We start from the raw sequence: 12,628 nt of genomic DNA, 5'->3' as shown, positions 1-12,628 counted from the left end.
AAAACTTTTCATTCTGGGATTTTCTTTGTTTTTTTTCTTTTTCAGCTTTTTCAGATTAGGTCATTTATAGTAGAAATTGTGTGTATTTTGTCCCAGACAAAGATACAAGCCTGGATCTAGTTAAAAACATTTGCTTTTTGGAGACCAAATTTGTATGAAACAGATCAAATGGATCACAATGTGCCAAAAGCATCAAGTACTTCTAAATCTGAAAGGACATTGATTGCAGATAAACTAAGCCAAATTAGGGGTAAATCAAATCTAATTGTGAGGATCACCCGAGGTTGAACATATTCACTTGTTTTTTTAAGCTATCCAGAGCTGAGTTTTGATCCAGAGATGACTTGACCATGTTCAACCTCAATCAAGTTAGGGCATCACAGTATGGATGCAATTTGCATGCAGTTAACAGAGATAAAATCTGGTCTTTGATGAGAGAGGAATGCATTAAAACATTGTATGGTAGGTCTTAGGCATAATCCTGTTATGTAAATAATTTTCCATATACACTCTTGATGATTAGATTCACTCCAACTAGGTATTGTGTTAAAGAGGGAACAGTAATGTGATAAAGATTACAGGAAAACCTCATCAATATGACACTTAAGTAGTACTTTAAGTAGTGTTCTTGCCTAGACGAGACTGAAAACAGAAGTAGTTTTTTTTTTGCCCACACATAACCAAGCAGTATCAGAAAAGTCAAATATAATTTTAAAGAACTAAAATAATAATATAACAGAAACTGTATCTGAGCCTTAGGAGGTAGTAATACCACCCACATCACTTCCAGCCTCTTCACATTTGGTTGCTGCTTTAAAAGCAGTTGTAGATCATCATATTTAAGCTTTGGCAACATAAAATATAGTACTGGCACATTATATGGACCAGCAGGTCTTCCATATGCTGACATGGGCTTAATCACACATGTTGTACGTGCTGATGAAAGCCATCATTTCTTCCGGTGAAATTAAATTGGTAATTATGTCAAAAGGAAGGATGTTGTATGTGTGTGGTTTCTGTATGCTTCAGCACATAGCAACGTTTTCTTTTTCTTTTATTTATTTATTATTTCCAAATTCCAAATTATAGGGGTGAACAAAAGTTTGATATTATTGAATCAATTTTTGTTCATTTAAAATACGTTTTGGTTTTTTTACTTTTCTTTGCTGTCAGCAAAGATAATAAGTAGATTTACTTGCTGTGTTTCGCTCAAGTGAGAACTACTTCAATTTAAAATGGAAGAATTTAATTCAGAATTGTAGATTTTGCTCACAACTGTGTGCCCGCCTGTAAATCTGAGTTATTCTTTAGTTCTCTCGTCTAAACAAAGACAGTTAGCAGTTTATGTACTATCTCAAGAGTTGAAAAATTCATTCTTCTGATAATCTCATTTCTGTCTCTTTTCATCTAATTCCATCACTGCACCATGTAAATCCAGTTTTGCAGCTTCTGTTGTTAGTGGGTTTACGAATTGTTAATTTTTCCTAAAACAACTTTTAATTTTCCGTGGATATAATTTGGATTGAGTTCTGCTGAGTCACTGTTTTCCTTTGTAAGGTTTGGTTTGTTGAATAGGAGACTGAATAAATAGTGGAATAAGATACCGAGGGTGAGGTAAAACCCGACTGCAATGTGTTTTTTTTTTAGTAGGTCATTTCATTGATATAGTTACACATCAGAAAAATAATAAATGTGTTCTAATATTCCTGGAAATTTTCAGGTTAATACTGAAAGGGTAAAATTAGCATGCAAACAGAAATTTCTAATTGAGCTTTTAATTGTAACATACTCACTTGTTTTGTGCAAATTTTTAATTCCAACAAATGAAAGGGAGCCATACTGGAGTAGTGACTGTCAGATTGGTGTGTGATCCCTGTCACATCTGTCTGGCCGCTTGCATGAAAACACATTCTTCCTCCTCCACCCTCAGGCTTTGGTTGCTTTGAATTTAGTAATTGAATAATTAATGGAGTCGGTAATCAAGCAATTAATCAGCAGTTACAGTAATAGCCTGCTCGTTCTAAAGTGAAGCGCTTTCTGTTGCAGATCAGGCTGTGTCTTAACACACAGAAAATACTGCAATCCAACAACACAGTGCTGAAGACTCAGCTGTCACCGTAATACTGCAGACACACTTCAAAGTGGTGGTTATGTGATCTGTGTGTTTCTCAGTTTGTTGTAAAATATTTCCACACTGACTCCGGAAAAAACATATTGCTGCTTATTTATTGCAATTCTTATTCGTTTTGCGGTTTTTTCTATTTAAAATACGTAAAAGAAGAAATATGTAGCTATAACTCCCAAATGGTATTAATATTTGACTGGAAAACAATAAGACACAAATATTATCTGTGCATACTTTATCTAACCATGGATTATACTTGAATTATTATTATTATTATTATTATTATTTATTTATTTATTTTATCAAATTGCCTCTTTGAACTCACGTGAAATCTCTTTTTAATAGATAAAAGCGTATTGGTGCATAACAAAGTTGACCTTGAGATCATTTTTTATATTTTTTAGGCCAAAGCACTGAAGACGGTGCAAAGGTCTAAATCAATACGTATGCCCATTTCGTTTCAATGCCTTAGCTCTGCCCACTTACAACAGGAAGTGCTTTTTTTAACACTGTAGGCTCATTCTCCTCAATTATTAACCCCAAAAACTTGAAACTGCCCCCGCCCAACACACTGACCGACATGGATGAAATTTGGGGCCAACTTCGTGCATGTCAGGACCTACAAAAATGCCTCTTGGATCTATATGCTTAAAGGAAGTTGGCCAATTTTGAAAAGAAGGACATCTTTAGATCACTCTTGCCCTTTTCTTTGCCTTGCATTTGAATGAACTCCTACAGATTTTATCGCACTGACCTCAAGTTTGGTCAGAATACTATAAACCCATGTGAGATTAAATGCATTTGAAAAGGAGATGTCATTCAATGATGGTGGTGCTTCAAATTTGGATGTTTTGCCCTCAGATAGGGTATCAACTAAATGAGATATACAGCACTCAATTTGCACAACACTGAATAAGTTTTATTCCAGTTCCATCCTGACCACATCTACATGTCCATATTTGGTCAATGCAATAGTCCCACCTATTGGCAACAGGAAGTCACTCGTTCCAGTGCCCGAATGATCTGCATTACTCTTAAATGCTTTACTACACTGGTGTGGCTGCAAGGGAGGATGAGAGAGCTGATGAGAGAGGGAGGTTGCCAAGTGACACAGTTGCGACAGAAGTTGAAGCAGCACAAAGGTGCAGGGTCTTCAATGCTGCTTGCAGTTTTAATTATATGCACGATACACATCTTATCGTATCTATCAGATTCTTCTTGGGTTGTCACTAACTCTCTGTTTTTGATTGTAAATCTTTTTTCTGTGTAGTCACATTGATTCTGAATCTGCTCCAGCTTCCTCCCACTCTCTGAAAAACATTCAGGTCAGGTAGAATAGAGACTCTATAAATGTTAGTATTTATTTGTGTTAGCTGTATGACTCACTTCCAACCTGCACAGTATTTTGCTTCCTTTGAGAGTAGAGATGAAAATGCTTTCCTAATGATAATAAAAAAAGACAGGAATAAATAAATATAGAAACCGCGTGATTAACAAATATACTGAAACTAGGAATAAGGTTAATTTGAACATTACAGCTTATACATACTATGCATTTGCTGGTGAACACTGGACTATAAGGATTTAGACAATGTGCATAGATATGGATTGGTTAGCATACATTGCAGCTGCAATCTTTTATCAATAAATTGGTGAATCGCCATGGCAGTTAATACTGGAAACCATTGACCAGAGCAGGTTTGCCAGATGACATGTTGGACATGTAAATGCTTCAAATTATAAGAGTTTCTAGAAAAGGTGTTTTTGTCTAATGAACGGACCTATCAGATATTACAACAAGTATCTCTATAGAGCAGGGGTTGGCAGCTCTGATCCTGAAGAGTCACAGCTCTTCAAGTTTTAGGTGCTTCCTTGTTTCAACACACCCAATTTAAATTAACTAGTCACCGAGCAGGAGTTGATAAGCTGCTGGATCTATTACCTTTGTATCAGGTGTATTAGATCAGTGAAACATCTAAAACTTGCAGGACTGTGGCTCTCAAAGCCCGGGCTTGTCCTGTAAAAACGGTTTAAATTAGAAAAAATTTAACGGTTTAAAATGAGAGTTTTTCTAAGTTTGTCCCATCATCAAGACATTGAGAACTAAGGCTCTTATGTAAAACTCGCTCATACCTTTTTGCGGGCTCATCCTGGAATAAATTTCTTGTAAAAAAAAAAAAAAAAAAAAAAAAAAATTGTGATGCAAAAATATATTTTGTATCTGTTGAGAAAGCAACTCACATTTAAAAGTTGTTTTAATGGTATGGTGTTAACTAGTGGTCATTTATAAAGTAAAAAAATTTAGTTGTAGAGTGCATTTCAAATCATATGTAAGTTCCCATAAGCAAATTATTCTTACTTAGAGAATCTAATAAGTGGTTTTATTTAAGAGAATAAATATTCCCACATGGGGCCTTGGAGTCTAACAGGTGCAAAATACCATTTCTAATGTAATTCTTAATTCCATGAGGAGACAGTAGGGAGAAGGCAATGCTAGAATAATGAGCTCCCAGTGCTTCATCATAGTAAAACAATTTACTGCTGCATTTTAAACCACCTTCCATTGAGCTACAACTCCTTGACAAAGAGAAAGATAATGAACAGAGTAATCAAGGCATGAGGCCATGAAAGAATGAGCTGTTTATTCAGACCTAACAAATGAGAACTTATCTGATTTTAGAGATATAATTTTGGGTTTTTAAAAAAAGCACTCTTGCAACCGTCTTAACATACAATGAACATGTTAGGTTTATTAATATTAATTTATAAATCTTCCTTTTAATTTAAATTAATGTTTATCATATCTCTTTCACATAAATTATCTTAAATAATTTTTCTTTGTTTTGAAGAGTGGGAAAATCCCCATTTTGGTGATAGTTTGACATTAAAGTGACATACAGTATTTTGAGAAAGTTTGAGTTGCAATCAGACATTTCCAGATATCTCGACTCGATTGAAGGACTGGTGGGTGGCAAGTTTCCTCATTATTTATGGCCCCCTAGTCTCAAACATAAATCATACAACATAGCAGTTGTGGCTGCTTTTCTTCTTTTCTTTTCTCCTCTTGCAGATATCTAACACAGAAGTCAGCAGCATCACTGTGATTTTCTTTTATATGACCAGGACTGAGACTGCAGGGACAGCGCTCCCTGATAAAAATGGTTATAAGGCAATCCCAATTTTGTATATGTTATAGGCTGATTTTACAAAAGATGTAGAAACCTAAAGATAATGACAAGGAGAATACCATCACTGAGGAGATTTTATTTGTTATGTATGTTTTTCTTTAGACTGAAAAAAAAACTGATTTTGATGATATCAAGCATGTGTAGCACTGCATCTAATGAACCTCTCCTCTGTTTGTCATTGCATTTACAGGGGGCCCAAATCCTCTTAAAAAAGTGTGGAATACCAGTCAATGAATTATGAATGTTCAACAAGATGACCTCCTCTCAGCAGCAGCAGATGATGCGAGGTCCTAGGTGGAACCGCGCCTTGTCCGACCCTTTATTTTTGCTGCTCCTGGCCCTCCAGCTGTTGGCGGTGGCGGGACTGGTGCGTGCCCAGACGTGTCCTTCTGTGTGCTCCTGTAGTAATCAGTTTAGCAAAGTTAGCTGCACCCGCAGAGGCCTGCGAGATGTTCCTGATGGCATCTCTACCAACACACGCTACCTGAATCTGCAAGAAAATTTCATTCAGGTCATTAAGGTGGACAGCTTCAAGCACCTAAGACATTTGGAGATTCTGCAGTTAAGCAAAAACCACATACGCAAAATTGAGCTTGGGGCCTTCAATGGACTGGCCAGCCTCAATACCTTGGAGCTTTTTGATAACCGTCTCACCACCATCCCAAATGGGGCATTTGAATACCTGTCTAAACTGAAGGAGCTTTGGCTTAGGAATAACCCAGTAGAGAGCATTCCCTCCTATGCTTTTAACAGAGTTCCTTCATTACGGAGGTTGGACCTTGGGGAGCTCAAACGGCTCTCCTACATATCAGAGGGAGCCTTTGAAGGGCTGAGCAATCTGCGCTACCTAAATTTGGGAATGTGCAATCTCAAGGAGATTCCCAATCTTATTCCCTTGGTAAAGCTGGATGAACTTGAGATGTCTGGAAACCAGCTATCTGTTATCCGTCCTGGTTCATTTAAAGGGCTTATCCACCTGCAAAAGCTTTGGATGATGCATGCCCAGATACAGACCATAGAAAGAAACGCTTTTGATGACCTGCAGTCACTCGTGGAGCTTAATCTAGCCCACAATAACCTCACTCTTTTGCCCCATGATCTCTTCACTTCTTTACATCACCTGGAGAGGGTGCACTTGCACCATAACCCATGGAATTGCAACTGTGACATCCTCTGGCTAAGCTGGTGGCTTAAGGAGATGGTACAAGCGAATACCAGCTGCTGTGCCCGCTGCAGCTCACCATCCCAACATAGGGGACGATACATTGGCGAGCTGGACCAGAATTACTTTCACTGTTATGCTCCCGTTATTGTGGAGCCTCCTACAGATCTAAATGTGACAGAGGGAAGTGCTGCAGAGTTGAAATGCAGGGCCAGCGCTTTGACCTCAGTAAGCTGGATTACACCCAATGGTTCCATTATGACACACGGTGCATACAAGGTCAGAATCTCTGTGCTGAATGATGGTACACTGAACTTCACCAACGTTACCATGCAGGACACAGGCACATATACATGTATGGTCAGTAATTCTGCTGGTAACACAACGGCATCTGCCACCCTCAATGTGTCCTCTACGGAGAACAGCAGTTTCAGCTACTTCACCACAGTGACAGTGGAGACAATAGAAACACCCCATAATGAAGGCTTCACCACTACTGTTCAACAGAAGGTGGGCCCAACACCCTCTGCTGGATCATGGGAGACTCTTTCACCCACCTCTACAACAACCACTACAGTAAGAACACCGCTGTCCACACGCATCACTGAGAAGACTTACACGATCCCTGTCACAGAGGGGGATTTGAACGGCTTGGATGAGGTAATGAAGACAACCAAGATCATCATTGGCTGCTTTGTTGCAATTACTCTCATGGCAGCTGTTATGCTGATAATCTTCTACAAAATGCGCAAACAGCACCACCAGCAGAACCATCATGCACCCACACGCACCATTGAGATCATTAATGTGGATGAGGACTGCGTCACAGGAGGTCCCGGTATGGAGGGCCACCTGACTCTGCCACCTCTTGAGCACGAGCACCTCAACCACTATAACACCTACAAGACTGCGTACAACCACACCTCCACTATCAATTCCATACACAGCTCAGCGCACGAACCTTTGTTAATCCGGGCCAGCTCAAAAGACAATGTACAAGAGACCCAAATCTAATACTTTTGTGAGACATTATAAAACTGCTGGAATTACATAGCGGCATTATTGACAGGACAGTACTGACAATTAGTCGTTAAGGCTGAAGCTCAAACATGGAAGAACAGACTTGTGTTTGGCAAATCGTGGGCTGGTGACGTTAATTATATGACTTTGGGAATTAGAGTATGTCTACTGTTTCAAAAAGTGTCTTTACAGAACAGAAGTTATTTATTTAAGAAAAATATTGTGGTTGAATCAAGAAAAAATTGAATTCTGCTATTGTGTTTTATCACGTAATTCATGTCTTGTTTTACTTTTTTAGATTTTTTTTCTTCCTCCCACTTTAAAAGATTGGTATACTAATATGCTTTCAAGCTTTTAGAAAACATCTGTTGAAGAAAAAGCAAATTATTGTTCCTTTTGAGTTGTTCTCTTACTAAAACTACAGATTTTGGATCAAAAGAGCAACCTCATTTCACTCATGTATCAGTCAAACCTAGAGCACATTAGAGATTTTTCTCCAGCTGTGGATAAAGTGATGAAATCTTGTTTGACCATCTTGAACTGAAATGAATAAATCCCTTGTATCTCATTTTGCACTGTGTGACAAAACGAAAGTGTCAGTAATGAAATTTGACCATAATGCATTGTTTAATTATAACTGTCACATACATTAGACACTCTCTGCTCTGTCATCATCAGGCTAAGGATCTTACTGTGCAAGAGGGGAATACGTCCTGCTTTTGACTACTGCTGAAGCAGAGGCCACTACTACCTTTTTTTTTAAAGTCTATTGATCTGTATGTATTTCTGTTATTAATATTCATGCTGAATAGAATTTTGTCCTCAGTCTCAAATGTGTCTTGACTTACGTCCCCTGGCTTCTCAGAGACATCCACTTATTGTTATAGAAAATATAGTATTGATTACACTGAGATTCTGAAAGTCAAAGCAGCATTAATGAGTACTTCAGAAACATCAAAGTAATTGAAAAGGATGGGCGTAATGTCTGGGTTGATGTGACTGGTCTTCAATTCTGGCAGAAGCTCTTTTCCTCCAGATGTTTCCAGTGTATTTTGACTCTCTATTCTATACTGATGCATATGAAGATAATTTATTGGAAGCCAACATTTTCATACTAAAACCCAAATGACCCATACACCTTTCTGCAGACCTGCTCTCAGAATTAGTCTGAAGAACTGAAACACAGAGATTAAGTCCTTTATACAGCTGCCTGAACACATTGCCTGTCATCTGTGTACCACATTTCCACATGGGGCATCCCCATGTGGATGCCAGATTCATACCCTGCCCCTGCCAACCGTAGGACTTGGCTCTGAGTGGACAGGCTTGTGCTTCAAGAGGCTTTAGAGTCATGTTGAATGTGAGAGATCGGGCATCAACCAGATGTTTGAGCTGCACCTGACTCTTTCCTGTTCCCTTAGCGACAACACAATTTACATTTTAATTGATGTGCCCATGGGCTTTGGATGGACACAGCTCTGCAGGCATCCACATCATGGAAGCTCTTTCAAAGTTCTCACTGTGAAAGATGGTGCCGGGTACCATAAACACAGTGGTTGGATAGACATTTGGCAGATGGTCCTTGGTTTAATTTTAGCAGTTTCTGCTCAAAATATTTAAAAGGGCCAGCCAGTGCTTCCATTTTTTTTTTTTTTTTTTTTTTTTGTCAGTGTTTTTCCTACATTTAAACAACATAGCATCTGTGGATAAAAAGTGACATCTGCTAACCTGAAAGCTGTTATTCCAAAAACTTCTGTGATGTTAAGATCATCAAATATTCTTTCTGTAGGCATCAAAGATAATTTTAAAAAAAGATTCAAACTGGTCCTGAATTTCTAAGTTTGGCTGACTCCCACGACAAAATTAATTGGACAATTCTCAATAAATCAAACAACACCTACTGCTTAAATCAGCTGCTCTGTGGTCCGTCTATGAGCTCATCTTGCTTCAGTCATGTATTTTACCCAAATATAGCTGAAAACATTGCTTTTATTTTGATCCTCACGTACTGCACTGCTGAGCTTAGAAGCTGCAATATTTTTCTGTTTGTCCATGTTTCTGAACTTGCTTTCTGCTCCTTTACTGGTCAAAATAGCACTAAAAAAAGGGGGGAAAAAAGATCAAAATACAACAATATTACTTTTACAAAAGTTCATTATCACATAAATTAGTATAAAGATTTCTTAAAGGCAGATGTTAAAGCATACAAACCTTTTTAAAAATGACACAGAATGACCCCCCCCCCCAATAATTAATATTCATAATCTGTTGTGTAGACACACTGCAGGAAAATTCCCTGTCATACAATGCCCTGTATGGAGGACTTTAACTGACAAAAGTCTGACAAAAAATGCATAACTTCAATACTTTTCTTTGCATTTTTGTTCCTTTATCAGACTAAAAAAAGAAACAAAATTAAAAAAGATAAAAACAAATGGGAGCTCAAGCATCAATAATTAATGGGAGTCCTGGTACCATTTGAGATGCAAACAGAGATGGCTATTTTATACACAGTACAGAAATCCACTGAGCAGAATGTTTTTGATAATTTAAACAGTTCTAATTTCTAAATAAATTAAACTTTTGACTTAAGTGAATCAGTTTGAATGTGCAGCAAGTAATGTCGTTTGAGGACTTCTTTTAATGAGTTTCTGTGGTGATAACAGCTAAGACGAAATAAAATAATCTATGAACTCAAACCTTACTTACTTTTTTTTTTTTTATTTCTTTTAGTTTTCTGGACACTTCACCCCACAATGACACTTTTGTGGAGTTGGGCACATTTGTAAATCATAAATTTGACTGGGTGTGCGTCATCATCATGTGATTACGTTGTGGTAGGTTGTGGATCACGGTTCTACCTGGTTTATGATTGAGACTGTAACCATTTCCTTTTCAGTTGAGGGTAAATTGTCAGAAAATTTTAATAGTATATTTGTTACATTTTAGTCAAGCTGTCTCATGTATGTAAGAATTCTTAATTTTGTGGTCAGTGCCCCCATACTACTTCTTTTTTGTTTTGTTTGTTTCTGAGAGGGAATGCTGTTCTAGTGGTAGATTTCTATAAAATACCTTTTGAGAATAAAATAAAATAAAAAGAAAAATTTTTAAACTTTGATTTTACATGTGCCAACAACCTGTTCTAAAAGTGAAAATAGAGAAACATGCTGTAAAAGAGTAAGAGATTGGTTTTCATGTAAGCATTCTTTCATGACCTTTAAAAGATATGGAGATTGATAATAGAGACCAGAGTTTGTAGTTCATACAGAAGATATGGTTAAAATAAACTATTGTTGTTTTTCTGTATTTTCTGATTCTTGTTTTTAACCTGTTTCAAAACAAAGAGGTCCAGAAGTTTTGAGACTTCTTCAGTTCTTTTATTTTATGTCTGCTTTGATACATACCAATATATAGCCCACTGTACATTCTCTACTCCATTTTGTTTTCATATTCAAACATCTGTCCGTTTTCCATTTTCTATATAAATTTCATCTCATTCAGGGTTGCAAGGGTGTTGGAGAATACCCCAGCTGACATTAGCCATGAGGGACGGAGATATCGGACACATCCCCCACATCCATCACAGTGCTATCAGAGAGGAGAATGAGAATGAGAAAAAGACTATGGTCCGGGGGGGCTGGCAATATGACGGGTGATATGGAAAAACAGGTTATAGTTATATAGTTATTGTAAGTTGGACGAAGCCAGAGTATCTGCAGAGAAGCTGTGCACACACAGGGAGAACTCCACACAAAAATACCGTAGCTGAGATTTCAACGTTCTTGCTGAGAGACAGCAAATGTAAGCACACCACTGTGCAGCCCAATTGCAAGCAAGTAAACAAAAATGTTGATGTCTGAGCTTATACAATGACTTCTTCAAGATATTCATTTCTTTTTCTCTTTTGTAACTCACTAACTCATTCTTTTCATCCCTGCTATTAAGCGAATGGCAAGCGAAGGCATGGACTTCACAGGTATGTGCCATAAACATCATTGAGTATCACAGCAAGCAAAATGATGGTCTGGCTGTCATGTTGTGCTTAAAAAAATTGCCTTGCAAAGAGAGTTTAGTAGATATAATGGAACTAAAGCTTTGGGGGTTTAAGGCTCCCCTTGATGCTTACCAACTTAAGGATGAGGAAATAATAATAATAATAATAATAATAATTAAAAATAAGGAAAAATCTTACAACTTCTGTAAGAAAACAAAGCTGACAATCATCAGGAGCATCTATAAACGGACAAACTGAAAAAAAGGAACAAAAACAACCTCAACACCAGCAACAATTATACGAAAACAGAGCAATTCATGATTAAACCTGCAGACCAACACACTGCCTGTGTAAGAATGTGCACTAGTGAATGTGAGCATTTAGTATTTTTAAGTTCAGCAGGAAACATAAGGCGATATTAGAAGTCACTTCTGGTTGAAAGAGTACTTAAATTATGTATGCTATTTAAAATAATATTCAGTCAGTCATCAGTAAGTCACTCACATTTACTGACAGATTAATTTTCTAGCATACATGTAAAAATGAAGCATATAAGTACACATACAGTTATAATAAACTATATTATGTATTGTGCACACCGTGGAGTCAATCAAGTGACTGCTCTGTCTGTACTGCATAACTCATTTTTGCTTTGAGTAGTTTGTAAGACACATAACTGAGGCAAATTGAATTGAGCTATTTTCATATTTGCAGTTTTGATTAAATGTATCCATCAAGGTAAAACTGCTCCACTAGCAAAATCAGCCAGACCAAGGATAAATATGACAAGGCCAATCTGCTGAGGGAATACAAACAAGTTTGCATGTGTGTATTTATTCATGCAATATGGTAAAATGGTAACTATGTCATGACACTACACTTTCACCCAAATAATAAAGATGATTTCTTTTGTTTAGGTTTTTTGTTAATTTCCTCTTAATAATTGATGTGAAAGACCATTTATTTAATCATAAAAAATTGTAATAGTCATCCTAAAACGGTATCCCCATCGATTTAACTGCAGAAGGCATGGTTTTTCCTTTTATAGCATGACAAGAAATGGTCAGTTAGAAATTGCAGGTCATTTTGACACCCTAAAGGGCCCTACCATACTATTTCCCATTATTCCAGTACAAAAC

General features: G+C 37.2%; 1 protein-coding gene across 3 annotated transcripts in view; it reads left to right on the top strand.

Moving 5' to 3' along the window:
• Nucleotides 1–9,905, top strand: part of LOC121647330 (leucine-rich repeat-containing protein 4C-like) — a 180,715-nt gene extending 170,810 nt beyond the window's left edge. For all 3 annotated transcript variants that reach the window (XM_041996658.1, XM_041996657.1, XM_041996659.1), the window contains one exon: nt 5,504–9,905. In XM_041996658.1, coding sequence (XP_041852592.1) covers nt 5,555–7,489 — 1,935 coding nt within the window. In that variant the 5' untranslated portion in view covers nt 5,504–5,554 and the 3' untranslated portion in view covers nt 7,490–9,905. The remainder of the gene's footprint in view (nt 1–5,503) is intronic.
• The last annotated feature ends 2,723 nt before the right edge of the window (nt 9,906–12,628 follow it).

The sequence above is a fragment of the Melanotaenia boesemani genome, chromosome 10, assembly GCF_017639745.1.
Source record: "Melanotaenia boesemani isolate fMelBoe1 chromosome 10, fMelBoe1.pri, whole genome shotgun sequence".
Lineage (NCBI taxonomy): Eukaryota > Metazoa > Chordata > Actinopteri > Atheriniformes > Melanotaeniidae > Melanotaenia > Melanotaenia boesemani.
This window is presented reverse-complemented; position numbering and strand designations above follow the sequence as displayed.